Below are 23,726 nucleotides of genomic sequence, written 5' to 3' on the forward strand. Positions count from 1 at the left end.
CATGTTTTTGGGACAGCGTGTGAATGATAACACATCTTGATCCATACCACCCTGGTGGCACACACGGGGCTGCTGGATAGGGTTGTACATGTTGTGCACTGCACAAAAGCACTTGGTCGGGGGGTCAGCTAGGTGCTGAAAAAGCCAGTGCTTGACTCTGAAGCTTGTCCTCTGCAGTGTTGCATTAATCCGAAGGAAGGAGTAGTTTCTAAAATTTGTTCTCCCAGAGGCCAAGCCTGCCCCATACTCTGGTGGTCCTGCATATGTACCCAGGGCTGTGGCGGGTCACGCTGCCTGTGAGCGAGGCTTGTATTAGGGAAACTGTCCCAGAGGAGAAGACAGTGTAAGTTGTATAATCACTACTCTATGGACCTATCCCAGGGTCTAGCAGAAGCTCTGGTGGCTGCAAAATAAATGTTTGTTGAATGAATTTTTTTGCAAAGGGTAGAGGGTAAGTTCTTTGAGAGTCTCACTCAGGTCAAGAATTCTCTAGTAATCTGGTTACTGCCTTATTGGTACAACGCTCTGCTTAGAGCCTTTTTTAGCCACACAAATTCCCAAAGTCGGTTAATTTTCAAGGTTAGACCGTCTCTCTCTCTCTCTGTTTGGTGGAAATTCAGTTCTGAATGATTCCTTCTCAGGCCATGAAACAAGACTGAAAATTAAGGGGGAGACAAAAGAGGTCTCCAAATGGAAAGTGATACGCCCTGGAAACTCTGTGGTTAGCAGAAGGCACTTCAGAGGAGCCCAGAGACCTCATTGAAATGATACCCACGTGAATGGGGCCAACATGAACTTGGACAATGTAGTCACTTTCTGCCACTTAGTATGTCAGGCATTTTACTGTGACCATCACACTGTGACAGGTTGCCAGCATGTCTGAACTTGGAGTGGCACTGCGATCTTCTAGTCCAAGCTCTTATTTTACAGGTGAGACCATTGAGGCTCAGAGGCTGGCAAATCATGGCAAGAATGTCCTACTTCCCAGGTCTCCTGACTCCCAGTCCAGTGTCATCATAATAACAGTACCTATCTGTGAGGTTGTTGTGAAGACTGAAATGAATTAATCTTTGTGAGGCACTTACAAGAGTACCTGACATAGAGAAGTTGCTCAAAAGCATGAAGAATTACAATGATGGCATCTGGCTCGGGGTTAAAACTCAACAAGTAGTAGCTGCTACAATGAAGGCCTTTGTGCTGTTCCCTAATCCCTTGTAAGAGTGGAAGGCCCTGTCTGGTGAATGAAGAAGAGTGATCAGTTTCACACAGTGGATCTCTGCTTTTCTTTTGTGACTCATGTTTCAGGGGTGCATTCCCCTGGGTCATTCTCCAGCTCAGGTAAGACGGCCTGAGGGTCAAGTTCCATTACCTCCTTGAATATGTTGATGGAATGCAAATGAGCCAAAATGACTTTATTAGAGACATAATTTTGACTCTGCTCTAATTTATTTTTGCAATAAGTTATAAGGAGGTGTGATTGGGGGGTTCAATGGGCAGAGTTTCAGAAGGGGAAGATGAAAAAGTTCTGGAGGTGGACAGTGGCATGATCGCACATCAGTGTGAATGGACTTAATGCTCCTCAACTGGCTAACATGGTCAATATTATGTTATGTATGTTTTACCACAACTTTTTAAAAAGTAAGTAATAAACTTGATGACCTTACTCCTTTAAACACAAAATGTCATGGATTGGGTCATTCTTTGTGTCAAGTGTTCCACTGAGCATGCCCCACTTGATGTTAGGTGACAATCCTCTAAGACTTTGGCTATCAAGGCACCTCACTTTCCAGACCAGGAACCGGGGCTCAGAGACGGGGAATCACTTGCAGGGTGGCCCTTGCCCAGAAGGGGGCGCTCTGGCAATGACCAGACCCAGGTGGGCCAGTCTGACTTGTCCTGGCTCCAACACCCTAAACTGCCAGGCAGTCCTTGAGACAAACTAAGCAGCCCAGTGGTGATTCACTGCATAACTGTCACAATTATCAGTAGCACTTGCTTGGGAGGACCCTTAGGTTGGCCAGCTTCTTGCTGGGTTGTGGTGAAACACAGCAGGTGACAGCTCCCCCGCTGAGTGCCAAGAAGGGAAGTCAGCGCCAGCCAGAAGGTGCCAGTTAGAAGCACATGGTCAGCCCTGGGCAACAGTGAGGATGACCCGAATCCAGGGTACATGCACATTAGGGTATCTGGGGGGGATGGGGCAGGGCTGCTTCAGAAATCCAGTATCCTCCTGTTGGCCACGTCAGACACTCTTGGCTGCGGGGCTGTGTCTACCTGGAGGAAAGACCTCCTTCTCCTAATTTGCCCAAGGAAGCCTCTGGGACTGTCATGGTCTCGTGGGTCAGTATTGTCCTTGTGGGCCTGAGAAGGCTCCCGAAGCCTTGCTTTGGTCTGTATGCCAGGTTTGGAGTCCCAGCTTCCCAAGCTGTCTCCCAATGGCCGGTCTCATGGCAGCATAGCCAGTGTCTGATCCCAAGGCCTTGCTGTTCGGACAGACCTGGGCTGGGGTCAGGGAGTTCAGGCTCTGCCTTTTGCTTGTCGAGTGCCCTGAGCCAGGGCACTCATTTTCCTGGGCAGTGAAATGCATGTAATGGTGTTTTTTCATCAGAGAATCGTGAGGGTTAAATGTGATAAGTCTTATAAAGGTAGAATACCATCTCTGGCACGTGCTCCGTGCTCCGTGAGGACTGCCCATAATTAATGCTGATTGTGTTTCCACACCGGGTGCCCTAGGCAGGGTCATTGCACCACACAGGCTTGTAGTGTCCTCACTAATGTGAAGTGGTGGATTTTTTCCCCCAGGGAAATTCACCAGGTGCTATCTGTCTGGCATTGCGTCTTTTCACAGACAAGCTCAGAGCGATTTGGGTTTCTAGCTATATCCTGGAGCAACATCCAGGTCTCAGACAGCCCTAAGAGCATCCCCCCCGCAACCTTATCCTCCAATCATTTATCTCCTTATTTCCCCTCCATTCTTCTCTCCCTTCCTCCCTCTTTCCCTCTGCCCCTCCCTCCCTTCTACCCTCTCTCCCTCCCCTCTTTTCTTCCTCCATCAATTTCTCCCTCTTTTTTTCCCTCCCTTACTTCCTCCTACCCTTTCTGCCTCCTTCCGTCTCCTACTCATTTCCCTCCCTCCCTCCCTCTTTTCCTCTATCCCTCCTTCTCCCCCTCCTTCCCTTTCTCCCTCCCTCCTTCTCTTGGCTCCCATTCATTTCCCTCCTTTGCTTGCTATCTTCCTCCCTCCCTCCCCTGCTCTCTGTCTCCCCAGCCATCAGGAATAATAGGTGCCTACCGTGAAGGTTCCACTGGAGTGCAGCTGGATGAATGATGCTAGGGTTTGAACAGGTGCAGACCGAGTCCTTTATACCCCAAGAAAAGACCCTTAGCCATGTGATGCCTCTCCCCACTCCTCACATCAAGAAGGAAGCCTTTCATGAATGTTGGCAGGTGGGCTGCCTCTGAAGGGAGGAGGCATCATAATACTATAGCTTGGAACAGGTGAAGGCTCCATATTAAGAGGCCCCATCTTGAGCCTCAGAGGAGACCCAGGCTCTAATTAGAGAACAATGGGTTCCCTGTTCTACCCCACCTCCCCTCAAAGGCTAGGAGGCCCATGGATTATGTCTCAGGGTCATCATGGGAACTCTCAGGGGATGAAAGACTGATGAAAGTCACGTGGGCTCTCCTGCAAGATAAAGGGCTGGCTTTGTCTGGTCTAGTTCATTCTTTAGCAAGAGGATCTCTAGCATGATTCTTCTTATGTGTTATTGGCCTCAGACCTGGGAATTTGATGCTTCTTTCCTTTAGGGCTTTTCTGCCCAAGCTGTGGGGTAGGGTGAGGTGGGGCTTTATAATCAGACACCCTAGGTTCTTCTGCCAGCCCTGCTACTGAGTAGCAGTGTGACCTTGAGCTTGTCACTGCTCAGCTGTAGCTTCCACATCTGTTAAATGGGCTTAATCCTACTAGGATTGTGAGGATGAAGAAAGCCATGTACAGTGTGTGGTATGGGGGCTCATTAAGTCCTAGTTCTTTCTGTCGCTTCTTCATATCTCCTTGCCAAGTGTTTCCTTTCCTGATTTTAACAAGGAAAACTGGCATTTATTGAGTGTGTGTAATGTACCACAAATGTTTTTTAGGATTTTGCCCTCATCATCCCTGCAGCTGCTCTTCCATTGCTGCTTTCATAATCCCAGGTGCAATGATGAATTAGCTCCACTTTACAGATGAGAAAAAACGGTGTCATTGAGGTTGAGGCATTGTAGAGGGTCATGTGTGATGGGAGCATTCTGGGATGCAGGTTAGCCTGGCTGTGAACCCTCTGAGTTGCTCTCTCTGTGGCCACCTCCTGAAGAAGCAGGACTCTTCAAATGATTAAATCAGGGTGCATTTGAGTCTCTATGGAAGAACCCACTGAAGGGCTTCTTCAAATAAGTAATTACTCTCGTGCATTGAGGCTTGTGTTTGTAGATCATTAACTGTTGTTCAGCATCTCATGTGATTTGAGGAATGAAGATGCATTGTCTGTAATCTTTTCTCATTAGCACCAAAGACCCACCATCTCCAAAATGAGTAAGCCTATGGGCATCTATGGCTCAGTGTAGCAAAATCCATCTTTTCAGCATCTCAAGAGCATGACTGAGATTGTTATTATGCTCAAGAGCATGACTGAGATTGTTATTATGCTCAAGAGCATAACTGAGATTGTTATGATGCCTGGGCAATGCAAAGGCATAACAATCAGCATAGGTATCTTGTTTGAGACATTTCATGGGGTTCTGAGGAGGATCATTTTTTCCCCATAGCTTACAACAGAGTATCTTAATCTTAGCACTGTTGACATTTGGGCCAAATTATTATTTTTTTTTGTAGGAGTTATCCCGAGCATTGCAATATTGCAGGTCTCTACTCAACAGATACCAGTAGCACTCCCTACCTTGTTGTGACAACCAAAAGTGTCTCCAGACATTGCCAAGTGTACCCTGGGGGCCAAATTACACCTGATTGAAAACCACTGGCCTTCAATATCCCTGGAACCTTGGCTTTTACCATTCTGTTGGTGGAATAAGATGAGAGTGAAGTTTTCACAAGAACCCAGACATAAGAGGAAAAAGTCTGTTCCAAATGAGAGTTTAAAATTTTAGATTTCATTATGATAGCACCTAAATGTCTCCTTCACACAAACCCACAGCACTAGTGCACCTGTGCAGAAATAGGGAGCCACACAAACAAACACACACACACACACACACACACAAACACTTAGAGCCATGCACTGGGGCCAAGAAACAAACACAATCTTTCTCCTCTCTCTCCCTCCTCCTCCCCGTTTCCCTCTCCTCTTTCCCTTCCCTTCCTTCCTTTCCCTCTCCCTCATCTTCTCCCTCTCCCTCCCTCCTTCTCTCTGTCCCTCTTTTTCTTTCTCTTGATAACTTAGCTGGTCTTCTGGGCATGAATGAAATAAACAGAAATGCGCCTGCACCTTTGCTACCTGGAAGAATGCAGTTGAATGACGTTACGCATGTAACTGCACAATCTCCTTCATCAGAGCAGATACAGTCACTGTCCCATCTCTTTCACCTCATCTGTTAACCACTGGTGGCCACATATGCACAAATTAGTAGGAGCTCCAGATCAGTAGCACCCCCTGAGGCTTTCTTATTGCCCTAGCTATCCCCTAAATCAGGACACATTCAGCTCAGAAGGGGTCAAACCTCCTATGAACTCCAGGAGACCAGTTGGACTCCAGGCAGTGGTCAGCCACTCCTGGGCCCTGTTTTCCTCCTGCCATTGCTGCTGTTGTGGCTGATGGTGTGACTGTAGAAAACTGGCCCCAGGGAGTCCTCTGAGCCTTTGTTCTTGATGCTAGGTAAGATCCCTGCATAAGCCTCAGAGGTATTCCGCATTTGAGCTTCTTAAAGTTTATAGTCATGCTCAGTTATTATTCCCAAAGTATGGGGTAACTGGGTCCACATGGGTTTCCCCACAAGTGAATAGCCCCAGTCTTGGGCCCAAGCCATCCATCCATTCTTCACCTTCCTTGATGATAAGTTACTTTTTGGGGAACCTTGAGGACCCTTCCCTGTCAAAGTCCTTAATTAATATCCATGCAAGGGTTCAATCAAGTTAACCCATACTCAGTGAGTTTGCTTGGTTTCTATTCAGGTGGAAGTCCCTTTGCCTCTCAGAAAATTTGCTGTATCCTCTTCATCTTTGCAAAAGTCATGACGACATATATTTGTGAGCCTGACATTTGCATAACTTGGAGAGTCTTTCAAGTGTTCTGGAGAATAAAAAGAAATCTTTCTGCATATGATTAGAAAGAGAAATGTCTAGCTGCTCCTCTCTCCAATGTCCAAGTTCTACCCCCCCAGGTACCCTGTGGTTCACAGGAGTGCCAGGGCACTCAGGGGTCTTCCAATGGGGGAAACTGTTTTCTACTTAGATGAACAGAAAGTGACTTTCCTCACCCAAGGGCAGCCATGGATCACAAAAGGGTAAAAAAACTGATGGCCCAACAGAGTCCTAAGGCAAGAGAGTGGAGAAGGAGCACTAAGCACATCAGGAGAAAAGTTGTCCCTGGTAATGAGGAATAATGAGTCTGTGCAGGGCCACTAGAGAGAGCACACGTGCTTTACATGGAGACTCAGCATAGACAGGGATACCGGAGCAACCGCAAACCTGAACATAGTGAAAAAGGAACCTGATGCAATGAAGGTGCCACCTCAGTATGTGGGGATGCAGAAGAAAGTTGACTCCACAGATAAGCTCAAACCCTGCACCTTTCAAAGGAAGGCCTGGTCCTTGACCAGCTCCTGGGGAATCCCCTCTAGACCCTTGGAATATCATGCCTGATGAGTGTCTCTTGTACCTGAGGCTTTGTGCCATGACAGATAGTTTATGTTAACAATGTGATTTATGGCGGGGCCTTAGGTCATGCAGTACCAGCTTGACCTCTAGAAGGACTGGAGACTGAATAACTAAGTTTAGCCATGCAGGCCATGAAGGCACTCCATACGTACTCCATACCCCCACATATCCCCTGGACACCAAAACTTGGATGAGCTTTCCTGGCTGACAATACTCCATATGTGTTGTTAAACATTGTTGCTGGGAGGATTAGATGCTGACTGTGCAACCCCACTGAAAGCTTGTGCCTGGGCTCTCTTGGAATCTCTCTAGAGGTGCCTCTCACCTTTGCTGCTTTTCATCTGCATTCTTTTGCTGTAATAAATGCTAAACGTGCATATAACAGTTTTCCCGACCTCTGAGTTCTACTCGTGAATCATTGAACCTGAGGGTGCCCATGGGGACCTCTGAATCCAGTGGGTCACACAGAAGAGGAATCAATGAATGAATGATTGATGTCAATGAAAAGAACTCTCTAAACCTCCTCCTAATGATAAAGTTTTCATTATTGCCCACTTAAGGGGGCTTGGAAGATTATATAGTTCCCATACTATGGCAGATCTGATTGGTTGTACATGTTTTAGTTAACTGTATAGAAACAGTATATGTGAATCTCTCTACAGTATGAATTCAATTTTAATTTATGCTTTTGTTGTCTTTCAAAAGTCTCAAGTTTAAGTCACCTCAGGTATTATGTCAGAGTCTCCGTGACTGAACTGGTTCAGGCTAGGGTGCCCACACATCCCCAGTTTTTAAATTGTCAGGGTTGCCTCAAGCATTGTAGGAGTTTCTTGAGCATGAACACTAGATTTCCATGACTTTGAAGCAGGCAGGGAGTCCGGTGTTACTGTATTAATTGTGAGGCCTCTAACAAGAAACCTTCTGCCTTCAATGTTTTGCACATATTCACAGGAGGGGGAAAATGCTACTTCCAAGAATAACCACTTTCAATTAATTGATGATCTAGTGGGAGCCTGGGTGAATTCTTCAAATGTAGCCCACTTGGGAGAAGAGCCAGGGTGATAGTGTATTCCCTGAAGTCATTGTTATGCCCTAGTGTTATTTTCAAGGTCTCACACAGACTTGCAGATATTCTCAAGGCATTTTTGCTTTAAGGCTGAAAAAAAAAGCAGAAGAAGAAGGAACTCAAGGTATTGAGACATAAACACTGTAGAGACATAAATTAAATCCTGTCGGCACCAACAACGGTCTAGGCTCTTCTGGAGAGCAAGTGTGGGGCAGGGCACTGGACAGGGGTCACTAGGGGTGAGCCTCAGAGGGTGGAAAGGACCCGAGCAAGACCCCATTGCTAGTTAGCAGCAAAGTCTAGTGCGGCGCAGCCCCTATTTCTCCATTCACTGCCCAGTGCTCTTTTCCAAAACCCAGCTGTATCTAACGCATCTCTACAGCTTGTTCGAGGCTAATTTAAACTCCTTAATAAGTTGTTCAGTAAATGTAATATGTTGTGTGCACAGAGACTTTAATGTGGCAAGGACAAAAGAACTATTGAATTATGTGTTTGCAAGATGTCCTATTTCCTCTCCTTATACCAGATAAAGGGATTTCTGTCTTTGATTTCTGACCAACCCCCATCTCCATTCCTAATGCCTGTATTTTTTCTTTTTTTTTTTTTTTTTTGTCATGTAATGCAGGATGAAGGTGATGATAGAAAGAGAAGACAGGAAAGGTGAGATGGTGGACTTGCATAAGAAACAAGGACCCTGTGTTTGAGAAAGAAAAAAATAATGGAGGCAGAAGGAAAGCAAAATAAGCAGAAGAGGTAAATGGAAACACAGAGAAGAGCCAGAAAGCCTAATTTTAGGAGAGCTACTGAGTGATAAGTTGAAAAATGAAATAAAAAGAGAAGTTTTAAGATGATGGCTTGTGAGAAGTGACAAATAGTGGAGGGCAGAAAGAATAAGAAGGGTTTCTAAGAAGTGTTGACATGGATCCCAGGTATCCCAGCTGGTATTCTTCAGGACACAAATGGAAATATTGGGTTGTTACATACACTGTTTTGTTTGCTTGTTCAAATGTAAAGCATTGCCAAGACTGAGCCCTATGAGCACCCGGCTTATATCTGGGTTATAGTAAGAAGGGATTTTCCACACAGTTTAATGTAATGCCATGATATTTAGAAGACCAGAGTCCCTTGAGGTAGTTCAGGTAGATGGCATGATAAAATGGCCAAACTATTGGTTTTGGGACTTTGTTTGCAGAGGTGAGAGAAAAAAACAAAGCTGATACCTGGAATATCTGGGAATAAATGAAGCCTTGAAGCTACCAGGGACAAGAAGAGAGGTACCATGATGAAACATACATTCTAGTACTTCACAGTGCCTTCTTTTGCATGAATTATTTGTATGCATTTTTCCTTCGGTCAATAATTTCAGAATTTGTATGGGGGCTGTCCTTTGTTTTATTTTTATTTGTCTTTTTAGCTTATGTAGGAGCTCTGTGGCTAAGAGATTTGCCCGAATTTACACAGAGAGCAACAATGCTTGGTCAGGCTGACTCCTGCTGTGTTTTTCCCTTGACCTTATTGCAAACATCACACTGTTAGCTGAGAAAGAATAAGAAAAATCCTAGATGCTCTTTGCCCAAATTAATGAGGTCTAGATGAGCTACAGCATTTCGAGGACATCTGGGAATCACTTGGAGTTACGGGACCCTTTTGTGTAATGCATTCACTGCAAAATTACAACCTAGTCAAGCTGTGTACTTACTGTGCGAGTGGGACACCCTTTTCACCCTCTGACAGATATATGTTGCATTCTTCAGAAACCAGGAATAGTTTTCAAGACAGTATCTAAAGATTTAAATCAGAGCAAGGAGCAATGACTATCCTGTGACGGCTATTAGAAGACAACCAGAGTTTTAAAGGTAAGCACGTAACCATGAACTATATGGCCAATTATTCACAGAAGGAACCTTCTGCCCATCTTTAAAGGGTGTCAGAGGAGAGATAGGAAAGAAGGCTGGGTAGGAAGAAGGTCAGACTTTAGGGCCAGCAAGACTTATTTTTAGCCCTAGCCCCACTACGTACTAGGATGTATGACTTCAGGGTGATAACTTAATTCTCTGGACTTAATTTTCTCATATATAAATGAAAGGCAATGATAGAACCTATACTCGCAGGTTATATGAGGATAAGATAACATATGTAAAGTTCCTGAACAGTACCCAGCATACAAGAGGTGCTCAATACATGGTGACACTTGTCTGTTTGTTTACTTATTTATTTTAGTGGGAGATGAAGAGAGAGAGAATGGAGTGCTGCTATCATTACTAGTGCAGTAAACACTTTGCAAAATAACATTCTGTTCTTGGTCAGGGGCGGCAGGAGCTGCATCAAAGGGCTGTGGTGAAAAGATCACTCACCCAATTAATAGCAAGAAGAGTTTTCAGTGCAGGCTGTGCCAACTAGCTCATTGTATGACTCTGGGAATTCACTTCTCTTTCAATCTCTCACCTGATATGTGAGGAGGTTGGGCTAAACATTCTCTAATTTCTCTTCCGTCTCTATCATTCTGTGATTTTAGCACACCCTAGAGACTTGTGCAACTGATTGCTCAAGTCAAGCTTGTGGCAGAGATTTTCCAAGGCCTATCACCCCCAATTTATAGGAAAGTGCAAAGCTGAGGCAACTGAGGCACAGAGATTAAATGACTTCCCCAAGGGCTTTCTGGTGGTAGTGTTGGATTTTAACCCAGGTAACTCACTTTCTGCCAGAACACACTGCCATTCTGGTAGGCAATAAGATCAATATTTGAGTCAGGACCCTGCCAGGAACACAGGACTTAGTGGTTATATAGAGGGACTTTAATATGGTGAATCAGTGATAAGGGGCTGAAAGAACCAATAGGGGAAGGTGTGGTAACCCCGCATTAGCAGCCACAGGGAGTTGCTAGGCCTGAAGGGACGGACGGAGAAAGTATTGTGGCCAAAGCACAGAGGGCAATGGCCTCTGGTGGCAGCTGGGACCACAGAGCTGAGGCTGTCATGAGGACTCCTTGTGGAAACCGGAACCACAGAGGAGATAGAGCCACTCCTGGAAATATTGCCCAAAGCAGAAAGGCAGGGGGAGAAATTCCCTGGTTTCTCCCTTCTACTGCCCTCCAACCTCCTCTCAGTATCTTCTACGAGATGAATTCACAGGAATTCACAGGCAACGTGTTCTGGGAAAGGTAGTTTGCACAAGTCAGTCCCCTTTCATTAAAGAGCCAACTAGAGAAAGGGCAGGAAATGGAACCAAGTGTGAAGAGGTGAGTGATGAACACATCCAGGATGCTTTTTGTGAGCCTACAACCTGTACTCTTATGGAGACCTTTCAAAAGTTTCAGAGACAGGATGTCAAGGTTGGCCAACTCAACAGCTGACATGGCCACTAGATATCTGGTTAGCACAGTTACAACACGTCAAGTGTGCTAGCAATGGGATTCCCACTTGGCTGTGGGAGTGGACAAGACAGCAAGCGCAACAGTGCCTTAATCAGCAACCACCGAGCTCAGCATTCCAGGTACCGTGCAGGAACAATTTGATACATTATTTCATTTCATTTCATTTTGTTCTCACAACACTGTCAATATAAGTAATAATGCTGCTACTCTTTTATATGAATGGTGCTCCTGGAGTTGTGCAACATGTGGCCTAGAATGTAGGCAGGACTATACCCATTTTGCAGATGAACAAACTGAGGTTCAGAGATTGAATGACTAGCTCAAGACCACATAGCTTGTAAGTGGCAGAGACTAAATTTAAACCCAGGCCTGCCTGGCTTCAAGCCCTGCCCTCTCTATACCACACTAAGCTACCTACTAGCTTTGGGGGCCCTGGTTCTGTGGTCAAATACTATTCCTTCTTAGCTAGTGTAACAATCTGCGAGTCATACTTTCTAAAAACAGCAACAAAACTTCTTAGAAAGCTTCTGTGATAGAAGATATCAAGCAACTTTGGGACATGATCTGCTTCAGAAGTTCATATTGCTACATGGACAACATCATCCAAACTAAGGTGCTCTGTGAAACTGCCAAGTGTGAGACCAGGATTTAAGTTGCAGCAACCACAGAAACATGACCCACACCTTCATGAGCCAAAAAGCTGCCATTCTGTGCCTGAATTCACTCTGAGAGGGTACACGGCTCTCGGGATGAATGGGACTCTTGCCTGTATGATCAGGAGAGAAACTATTTAAACACGACATGTCCCATCCCCAAGTTTTCTGGCAGAGGCATCACCTACAAGTGGTAAACGAGCAATAGATAAATGCCCATGGTTATTACTTTACAGGGGATGGAGTCAAAGTCCTGTTCATAACAAGAATATATATTCCTCACATGGACTGGAGAAGGCATTTCCTTGTGGAAAAGGCTAGATGGTTAGAAGAAAATCAGTTGTTAAGATGGCCTATTTTGTTCAGCTTCTGTTCTTCAGGGCAGACATAAGCAGCAACGCCATGGTTAGGATGGGCTGAAACTAGTGCTGAAGCACCCATTATCACACCAGCCCCTTGGAGGTATGTCTATCTAAATTCCTAGCATACCAGAGCTGCTGTGCGCACTGTGGAGTCTGCAGCAGCCTGAATAGAGGAGGAGCCATGGACACCTGAGCGGGGCCCGAGGTAGCAAAGTTTGTAAGTCACCAGGAGTGTGCCCCAAGAATGGTTCTGGGGACCCTAAATAAGAAAGATTTCAAGAGATGACCCTGGGAGGGAGATGATGTGAAGAGAATGGGAGTTTAGAGTATCTCAGTTTAAAAATGGACAGGATTTACAGGGCTGGACTTCAAGAATTCTGTTTTCTTTACTCTGAACAAGAAGAGAGTAGAAAGCTTGGAGAAGGGACAGATGGAGCTCTAGAGTGAAAGTCAAAGAGACCATATAATAGGTGACCCAGGTGCTTAAAAGGCAAGGTAGTCCTGAATAGGGACATGCCAGAGACTTGGTCTCCTATCTTTTCTGCAGCTACATTGAACATCTCAGTGGTCCTTAGATGCTCCAGGCTGCCCGTCACTCCATCTTTGCAGGTGCTATTTCTTTTGCCTGGGAAACTCCTATTCCTCCATAAAACCCTATTAATTATTTCTCCTGGGATCCCATAGCATGTTATTCAAGCCTGCTACAGCACTTGGCAGCTGCTTTGAAATTTGTCTTTTTACATTGCCAACTTTCCCACCAGTGTTTTTTTGTTTTTTAATCACAGAGCCTATGTTCAACAAACATACTAAGTAATGCCACCTCCCCTACTCTAGTATTCTTGGCCTATATTCAGTGTATGAATTTATGGAAAAATTTACTCTTCAGTGAAAATACACAGAAAAGAAGGGACAAGCCCAAGCAAACAGGTGCTTCATTGCTCTAAATTTAAACTCAAACTTCTCTCTGAAAATGTATGCCTTTTTCATTTATTCATTCAGCCATTATTTGCAATATGAATGTTTTCAAATGTGATATTTTCCAACGGGATATGATTAACAGGTTTTTGCCTGGTTACGTGACTTGGTTCTATTACCTGTAATACTGTATTTTGATTTGTGTTTATGACCATTTCTTCCTTCCAACTATGAAAGCCTCAGTTTCTGAGGCTATTTCTGATTCATCTCTAGATCCCATGGCTTAGCACAGAGCATCACAGATATACAGCAGAGACTCAATACACGTTGTTGGTTAAGTTAGTGAGTAAAAGATATCCTAAAGTGGGCTTATCCTAGACAATACAGAAAGTATTGTTGTGCAAGTTTTTTTAAGAATAAACCTGTGCTTTGGGCCTGTGGGTCTTGCTTATTGCCCTCTGTGAGTGGAGGAAATGTTCGTACTGACTGGGGGATCAAAGATTGCAACTGGAAAGGGGTGATGGAAAATGGCTGTCCACCTGGGCTTGAGACTCAGAGGCAGAAATTTTAAAAGCTAATGGATCTTGAGAGTAGTCTTTGAAAATAACATTAAAGACATGAGAGATTGGTACCCAGACCACTGGAGCAGGAGTATTCATCTAGGTAATTTAGTTCTGGGTTTATAGCCAAGAATAAATCCCAGAAGAAAGAACAGTATGTCAGCATTGTACGACAGAAAATGTCCATGCCTAGACCTTCTTAATATAAAACAGGGTCTGCATTTTAGTTTAAGTTTTCCAACTTATTTTGCTGGTGGGTGATTGGTAGGGATTTATGAAAGAACTGGAATTTAGATAGACATATCTTCTAATTATTCTCTCCTAGCAAATCTCACCAGGCTGAGGGCATTTGGATTAAAGAACCACTCAAGATCCTCTGCATAATTCCACTTGACATGACACAAGTCAACTTAACTCAACACAACACAACTCAATATAGCTTAATTAATCTAAACTCAACACAGCTCAACTCATCTTAACTCATTACAACTCAGCTCAACTCATCTCATCACAGCTCAACTCATCACAACTCAAGTCATCTCAACTTAATACAACTCAAGTCATCCCAACTCAACACAACTCAGCTCATCTCAACTCATTACAACTCAACTCAACTCAACTCATCTCAACACAATTCGTCTCATCACAACTCAATTCAACTCAACTCATCACAACTGCAATAATCTCAACTCATCACAGCTCAAGTCATCTCAATTCAACACAGCTCAACTCATCTCAACTCATCACAACTCTAATTCAACTCAACTCATCACAACTGCAGTAATCTCAACTCATCACAGCTCAAGTCATCTCAATTCAACACAGCTCAACTCATCTCAACTCATCACAACTCTAATTCAACTCAACTCATCACAACTGCAGTAATCTCAACTCATCACAGCTCAAGTCATCTCAATTCAACACAGCTCAACTCATCTCAACTCATCACAACTCTAATTCAACTCAACTCATCACAACTGCAGTAATCTCAACTCATCACAGCTCAAGTCATCTCAATTCAACACAGCTCAACTCATCTCAACTCATCACAACTCTAATTCAACTCAACTCATCACAACTGCAGTAATCTCAACTCATCACAGCTCAAGTCATCTCAATTCAACACAGCTCAACTCATCTCAACTCATCACAACTCTAATTCAACTCAACTCAACTCAACTTCAATTCAACTAAACTCAGTTATACTTACTGTGTCAGGCACTGCACTTGGTTCTGGGGACCAGCTATGAATGAGATTCCATCACGAATCTCAAGGATGTGACTGTCTAGTAAAGGACTCCCTGGAGAGTCCCTTTCCTTGAGGTACCCCCTGCCACCTGTCTGTGGATTGCTTATTGCCTGACTGCCTTGTGGCCTGCAGAAAAGCCACACAAAATAAAAACTATAAACATTGGACCTGAAAAGAAGCCACTAGGCCAGGTTACCTTATGTCCTCTGTCCTGGGACTCCTCTGGCCCATGCAGAGGCATTGCTGGAAGAAGTGGCACAGCTCCATCAGGCATGGATTGAGCCTCTGAATAGCCAGGGTGAGAGGAGCGGCAGCCATGGCTCCCACCTTGAAGAGCGGCTGAGGACACCCTAGAAGATGCAATCCCAGACCAATCAAATCAGTAAGAGTTTAGCAAGCATCTTCTCTTTGTTAAGCTCTGCACCAGGTGAGTATAGTCTTGTCCTGATCTCAGGTAGCTCTGAGACAGTCAGGTAAACATTGCATTCCTCACCATTACCCAATAAAGCTACTGTGAGAGTTTTAAGAGACAGGTGGAAAGAAGGTGGTGATCAAGTTCCTGGAGGAAAACAGAGATAGTTTCACTGAAAAGCAAATATTAAACAGAGATCTAAGATGTTGAACAGAAATGCATCAGGTGGAGGACATTTCTGATGTCAGGGACAGAGCATACAATGACTCTGCATGATGTAAGGGGATGACTTGCTGAGGGGGATTGGAGAAAACTTTGAGTATGGGGGTATGAAGTATGTATATGCATGTGTGTGCACAGGGTACATGTGTGTGCATGTGTGTGTATATGTGCATGCATGTGAGAACATATGGATATGTGTTTGCCTGTGTGTGAGCATGTGTGTGCATGTGCATGTGTATATGAGTGTAAGAAGGAAAGAAGGAAGGGCAGGTTGAAAGATGAGACTGGCATGCTGGGTCACTGGAGAGTCAGGCTCTGAGTTTGTGAGTTCTCTGTTTCCATCAAGTGATAGTTAATTATGTTTCCGTGAACCAGATTTTTCAGTGTTGTTTAATTTTTAGTTTTTAGGAGAAGGAAGGCCAAAGATAAAAGAAGGAGAGAAGAAATTAGTTTTAATAAAAATTCCAACTCGTTGGGATCTACTGAGGCTCAGAAAGCTATCTATAGGTACACCTACATTTCTTTACTGGAAAATAGGAAGACCCATCCCTATCGCATAGGATGACTGGAAGGATTAAATGAGACAATTTATTTAAAGTATATTGCATATTGCAAAGTTGTTGGCATGAAACAAACAATAAATAATAGCAATTATTATTATTATTATTTATTAAAACAGTATTGAGCTCCACTGCAAGCTAAGCACTAGTGACAGCCACTAGAGCTACCACAATGAATAAGAAGAAAAAGGGCCTTCCTCTCACAGAGCTTACTTTCTAGGGACTAGAAGGTTATATTACAACATTACTAATAACCTTCCAACAAAGGTTCACTAATCACTATCAGGAAAAATTATCTAAAACCTGGAAATAAACAAAAAGGATTACTGACTATTCTTTTAATGCAGTTTTGGTTATTGTCTAGCAGACTCTCTGGGGACTGTCTGGGTAAAAAGAATTGTGCACCATTAATTGACTTTCTATTGAATGGGTGATTTTACAACTATCAAGAGGTAGATGTTAACTGATAGCAATATAAATAATTCTTGTCTAAGAGCAATGCTAATTATTTCTGTCCATAGCAATGTAAATGAATTTTGTCTGGTAGAGGTGCAATTGATTTTTGTCCAGTAAAAAAAAAAAGAGTTTATTGCTGTGGGATATCAATTCATTTGAGAATTCCTTTGACTGACTACATAAATCTTTTTCCCTCAAATTTCGCATTGAACCAATATTCACATCTTTCTGGATTCCTCATTATTTAATGAGTTCGATAATATCTTTCACATGTTGACATGTGCTCATTTAATATTATTCTGTCGTGTTTGAACATTTTTCAAAATTATAATTTATCAGTAATTACTTATTTTTATTTTTTGTTTCTTGTAGAGATTTCTTGCTACGTTGCCCAGGCTGGTCTGAAACTCCTGGGCTCAAGTAATTTTCCCACCTCAGCCTCCCAAAGTGCTGGTATTACAGGTGTGAGCCACCACATCTGGCCAGTAATATATTTATTTAAGTGAAGAAGGGGCTCATAATGTTAGCAGACGACTTTTTAAAAAGGTAGAAAGAAAATACTTTATTCTGAGTTAACTAGAACATAAACCCTCCAGAACATTGATCAATTTGATCAATGTGCCCCGACTTTTTCTCTATCAGTTATTGAGCAGTTGCTACGTATCAGACACTCTCCTAAGATCTTTGCATACATTATTTTATCTAATTCTCATAAATCTTGTAAAGTAGACATCAGAAGTATACAGAAGAGGACACAGAGGGTCTGAATAATTCTGCAGTTGTATCAGTTATGCAACAGAGAGTAACTCCAGCAAGGTCTGACTCTGAAGCCTGTGCTCATAACCATCACACTTCACTGCTTGAACATAATTAACATTCCCAAGGCTTGATTTCCATGCCCCTTGCCCCGTCCCATCCCATCCGTCCTTCTCTAACTCAGGAAATGATACTTGGGATATCCACTTAGTTGCTCAAACTTGGGCATGATTTTTGGTTCCCTCCTGTGCTCACTCCACCATCCTCTTGGGTTCTATCTCCTAAATATCATCCAAGTCTCCCTATCCACACAGTCACCTCCACTTTCCAGTCACCATCATCACTGGCCATCATTAGCACAACAGTCACCTCACAAGTTTCCCTGCTCCTAACCTCTCCCGTTCCTCCCCATTCTGCAGTCAGAGAAACCTTTCTGCAACACAAATCTGATCACATTACTCTACTTGCCTCAGAATTCTACACTCCCTGACTTGGTGACAAAGCCCTGTTAATCTTACTCTTTGATACCTCTCTAGCCTCATTCCACACTACCCTCACCTTCAGCACCTTCAGCATCAGTCCTTTTAAGGTATAGTGCCTTTGCTTGAGCTATGCCTTTGCTTAGAAGGCACCTTGTTCAGATGCCACATTCCCAATCAATAAACTCTTGAACCATCCCCTCACCTGAAGGTAATCTCTTCCTCTCTGGATATACATAGTTTCTACTTCTCTTAAGAATCTAGCCACTTTTTTTCTCAATTGCAGCTTTTTTCTTTTCTTCACATGTGGTATATCTTGGGAAAGGTGACACAGAGGTGTGGAATAAGCACAAGCTTTGAAATTAGATCGGGGTCACATGTAGTCTCCTTTTATATGTAGAACTCACCATAATTCCTTAATGAGATATTGCCTCTCCTGCAGAATTATTGTGAAGAGAAAGTAAAAATAGGCCTCGCATAGTGCCTAGCAGTACAGTAGGAGCTCAATAAATATTTATTAAATGGATGAATGAGTGGATGCCAAATATTCTGTGGCATGATTTTTTTTTTGGATGAACAGAATAAGTTACTGAGAAATGCCAGAATCCCTTTAATTTACAATTGTATTTTTCACTACATAGGTAGATAGATAGATGACAGATGGATAGACAAATATCTATGATACAGAAGTTAAGAAATAATGATAACTAGATAGAAAGATAAATAGGTATGGATGGATAGGCGGGTTGATGAAAGGATGGATGGATAGATAGCTTGGATAAATATCTATTAGATAGATGACAGAGGAGTGGGTAGATTAATAGATAGATAGATATGGTAAATAACTATTAGGTAAGTAGAGCTAACAAGAGAGACAGATAGATATACCTATACAGACAGCTATAGACACATGGATATAGATACAGATATAGATATAGATATGGAAACAGACACCAATATAGATATAGATATATATATAGTCATCCTGTTTTCTAAAACTCGGTCTCACAACTGCCTCCATCTGCACCACTGTGTTTCTTTAGAACTCCTGGGAGAAAAGGGATATAATTTCCTTAGTAGCACAATCACATCTTTGTGTCTGAAAGGTTCATTCACTATTCATTGCAGGCTGAGAGTAAGGCTGGGGCAGATCTAAGGTGACATGAAAAAGGAGAGGGGGCAGGGTCCAGCAGTTTAATAATGCCCTGTTGACATATGACTGGATGGCCCAGGAGCTGGTGTACAAAGGTATTCAGGAGTGGGAGGAGCCTGAGGACTCAAGCAGCTTTGAAGCACTCACTTTGTATCCATTTCTTTCTCATGGAAACTGGCTCAACAGAAAAGAGGAGAGTGAGATGTCCAAAAGCTGGAAAAATGCATCAAAAACCACAGTAACTCAAGTCCTCAGCCTCTGTCAGGAGTTCTGGAAGCAGAGCCACAGACCCAGGAAATGGTCTTTCTCTAGATCCATGAGAATTAACTGTGCAGGGATGGAAAGGGTAGGGTATCCCTTAACACAGAACAACAGGACATCACACCCAGCAAATGAAGTTGCATTTTGGAGTCATCTTTTTTATTCCTTCCTCCTTCACTGCTGTCAACCCTGCTCATTGCAAGAGCAGCTTCTGTTTGCAAAGTGCCCAGCATGCTGCCCAATAAACAGTCACTCGATAAAAGTTGATTGAATTAAGTTCTACAGAGCTCTTTACTTCCAAACCACTTCCACAAACATTATCTTACTTAATACAAAACCCTGTGGGAAAGAAAAAAGAAACAGGCATTTTTAGTGCCCACAAAAATTGCAATTATTCTTGCTTTACAGTTGAGGGAACTGAATCCTGGAAGTTGAGTACTGGAGGCCACCTCACCAGTAAATGGCTGAGCTAAGATTTGAATCCCAGGAGTCTGATTCTAAATTTACCAAACAAACCTCTCTTTATTCTACTACAAGACCTTGTTCAAAATAAACACAAGCAATAGTAATAACTGGGCACTGGTACTCACTTGAAACTTGATGTGGTCTTGGGACCAGGACTGGCTCTTCCCCAGGGGTGAATGGCCACTCTGCAGAAAGATCACCTGCAAAGGGCAAGAATGGCCTTCCAGAAGTCAGAATGGAATTACCATGGGTGATACACACAGCAAGAAATTTATAACATCTTAAAGATAAATCATTCTTGAAATCTATAGGGAAATGATAGCCAAAAAAGGGGAAGTGATTTATGCAAGACCACACACGGCAATTTAGCAGCATGGCAAGGCTTATAAACTAGTTCTCCTGACTCTTTTCCTGCAGGAAACAACAAAGCACAATAACTTGCTTAGATTGCTTACTGGTACTCCATCCCACCACGCCCTTGTCACCAAGCTTCCCGCCCCTCCCATCCCCTGCCCCCCGAACCCCCAATTCTGTATAGAGTTTCTCTTTCCCGCTGTGCATTCTCACCTGTTTGTGGATCTCTGGGGGCTGTTGCCTTGGTTGGACTCGGAGTCTGTGTGCCATGGGTGAATGCTCCTGGAAGGAGATGAGAGAGAGGTAAGCCTGCATCTCTTCTAGGGGGCCCTGAGGGAGAAGAGGACCAGGGCCACCAATCCTGCCCTATCCAACCAATGTCGGTTAAGCCAGGTACCAGGTAGGGCTTTAAGAAGCAGAGAGGAGTAAGAAATAGAACCCACAATGGAGTGTGAAAAAGGAAATGGAAAATTTCATCATGGCTGTGATACAGCATGATGGGTACCATTGGAAACCAGCTAACATTGGTAAGGTATGGTGACACGGAACGGGAGAGCGATGGTGTTGTACAGGAAGTGTCCAATGTGGGTGCTCCTGGGCAAAGAAAAAATGAGTTGCTTCTCATTCATTTGAGTCTTAGTGTACACCTTGCTCCATCCCACTCCAGATAAATTGCCTGTCATTTTCGTGAGAGAGTATGGGCTCAGTTCAACAATTTTCATATCATGTTCATGAAGCCTTAGTTTAAGGGTCACTTCAGGACTTGATCCTTGCTGTTAAGATTCTGGCCTCTGGCAAAACCAGCAATACAGTCTCCTTGTAGGAGACGAGTGAGAGAGAAGCTCCAGCAGGCAAGTTCCCTCATATGGCTAAGTGGAAGGAAAGAGGTGAGGCTGAGAAACAGCCGAGGCACAGGTGATGGACACCCAGTTCAGCTGGGGCAGGTGACATCTACTCTGAGTCAAGCAGCACAGCAGGTCTGGAGGAGAGTGGGCTTTGCAGGCACAACAAAGAGGATATATAAAGACCAGGAGACATGGGCAGTTAGCAGTGCGCTGTGGCTGGAGTCCAGAGCAGGAAGGTGGAGGGGTAAGGGGAGGCTGAGCAGCAGGCAGGGCACATGCCTGGAATTTCAGGCCCGGGTCCATGCATTGTAGTTGTCATACTGCTTGTTAATGGACAATGAAACAGGGAAAAAGAGAAGAAATCGGGGAGTGGGATTACATAACAGAGAGAGGAACTGGGGAATGAAAGAAGGAACTTTCACTCATCTACAGATGGGAACAAAGAGGTAGGGCAAAGGAAAGGAGAAGGAAGAGTTTGCTTGATGATCATTAATTATATTGCTTATGTTTTCTTAGTTTTCTGTATGTGTGTTATATTCCAAAAATTGAGAAAGGTTATCAAAACAGACAATGCTAACTTTAATTTAAAACAGGAGAGGTAGAAGTGGGCACCCTGTCTTACCTGAGGTAGGGCTGTCCTGGGGTGGGCTGCCAGTTGTGGCCATTATCCCAGCAGGAGGCGCCAAAAGGCTCGTAGTGTCCATGGCTTCCTCGGCCCCTGCAGTAGTCGGTGGGGGAGCACGAGTTTCCCAGGGAGACCCTCCAGGTTTTTTCTCACCGATGATCTGAGCCCAGGGCACGGACGATATGGAAGCCCATGTCTGTCTGTCAATGGTCACCCACTGAGTTCTGGCCACCCTCCTGGTAGCTGCACATTCAAAGTGATAGTAACAGGGTACTGACATGCTTGACCACTTTGATTCAGATATGAAATTGTCGAGACATTGAAACCTTATCAAAGGGCAAATGCAATGTGCACCTGTAATATAGATAATCCAGGGGCTTAAACTTTACTCTGAACTGAAATAAATGGACCTAAATAAGCATTGTTTTCCTAAGCACCAATGAACACACACACACACACACACACACACACACACACACACACACACCCCTCTGAATCTCTAGGAACTCCAGCCATGTGTGTTTGGGGGTCAGTTAGCTGTCTCTCAAATTGATTTAATACATTTCTAATCATGTGACATAGTGAAAAGATTGCGGGGTCTGAGGTGAGGAGATCCAAACAGATTAGTCGTGCCTCTGTCTCCTCCATAGTGTGAACTTTGGGGCAAATTGCTTAACTCCTTTTAGCCTCCTCATGAAAATGAGAATACCAGTATTAATAATAATACCTGCCCTCCAACATCACAGGATTGTTATTAGTTAAGACAAATCCTTGGCTCGTGCCTGGAATTTCAGCACTTTGGGAGGCAGAAGCAGGCAGATCACTTGAGGTCAGGAGTCTGAGACCAATCTGGCAAACATGGTGAAACCCCAGCTCTAGTAAAAATACAAAAAAATTAACTGTGCATCGTAGCAGGTGCCTGTAATCCCAGCTACTTGGAGGCTAAGGCTGGAGAATCGCTTGAACCTGGAAAGCGGAGGTTGCAGTGAGCAGAGATCGAGCCCCTGCACTCCAACCTGGGCAACAGAGCAAGAGTCTATCTCAAAAGAAGGAAAGACGGAAAGAAGGAAAGGAGAAAGAAAGAAAGAAAGAAAGAAAGAAAGAAAGAAAGAAAGAAAGAAAGAAAGAAAGAAAGAAAGAAAGAAAGAAAGAAAGAAAGAAAGAAAGAAAGAAAGAAAGAAAGAGAAAGAAAGAGAAAGAAGAAAAGAGAGAGAGAGAAAGAAAGAAAAGGAAGAAAAGAAGGAAGGAAGGAAGGAAGGAAGGAAGGAAGGAAGGAAGGAAGGAAGGAAGGAAGGATCTTCCCTCATTGGCCTTTTAAAAAATTGTTGGATGTTCTTACCTGTTTATTAACATAGTAGAAATTAAAGTCAGTTTTTTCAAGTTTTACAAAACTGAATTCTATTGAAGGATTTTACGTTTATAACTTAAGTTGAGGACAGTTGCTTTCTTTAAAATACTCAGATTTCTCAACCAGAACATGGTGTATTTCTTCATTTATTTAAATACTCCTTTATTACTCTCATTAAAATCTCGTAGTTTTCTTTGTATAAAACCAGCACCTCTCCTTGTAGGATTATAGGTAGGCGTTTTATGATTTTTTCTTGTGATTAGAAATCACAAGTTTTTGTCATATTATCCTGGAAACTTTTCTGATTTTGTATAATTGTCATGATGCCAGCTATTGTGCTAATTTTCTGCAGTAAATGTGTTTTTCTATTTAATGGAGTTGATTTCTTTTCCTCTACACCACCCAGTCATCCTTGTTTCCTAGCCTGCTGACACCTATCAATTCTTGTCTCTTGGGGAAGCCTGTGTCTCCTCTAGGCCGGGGTAGGAGCCCTCTCTGTGCTCTCTGTGTACAATAGTTCTTTGTAGGCTGCATCATGACCATTGGTTCACTTGCCTGGGCTCTCTCCTAGGTCTGAGAGCTCAGGAAAGAGAGAGAACATTTGTAGAGCTGTGTTTTTAACAGCTAGCCTAGTGTCTGGACGGAAATGTGTTTTGATGAGTAAATAAATGAATGAATTCTGATAACTGAATGAATGAATTCTGATGACAATATTGTCTCAGTGGGTCCATTGTTGGATCCCACTGA

The 23,726-nt window shown here is 43.5% G+C and overlaps 1 protein-coding gene across 1 annotated transcript in view; it reads right to left on the bottom strand.

The window, feature by feature from the left end:
• Positions 1-5,478: 5,478 nt before the first annotated feature.
• Positions 5,479-23,726, bottom strand: part of HHLA1 (HHLA1 neighbor of OC90) — a 44,894-nt gene continuing 26,646 nt past the window's right edge. Inside the window, exons 12-17 of the mRNA XM_005564089.4 lie at positions 21,629-21,874; positions 20,375-20,443; positions 19,933-20,007; positions 15,240-15,393; positions 9,631-9,713; positions 5,479-8,021 (exon numbers count right to left, since the gene is read on the bottom strand). Of these exons, the coding sequence (XP_005564146.3) occupies positions 7,978-8,021; positions 9,631-9,713; positions 15,240-15,393; positions 19,933-20,007; positions 20,375-20,443; positions 21,629-21,874 (671 nt within the window). The 3' untranslated portion in view covers positions 5,479-7,977. The remainder of the gene's footprint in view (positions 8,022-9,630; positions 9,714-15,239; positions 15,394-19,932; positions 20,008-20,374; positions 20,444-21,628; positions 21,875-23,726) is intronic.

Source organism: Macaca fascicularis, chromosome 8 (assembly GCF_037993035.2).
Source record: "Macaca fascicularis isolate 582-1 chromosome 8, T2T-MFA8v1.1".
Taxonomy (NCBI): Eukaryota; Metazoa; Chordata; class Mammalia; order Primates; family Cercopithecidae; genus Macaca; species Macaca fascicularis.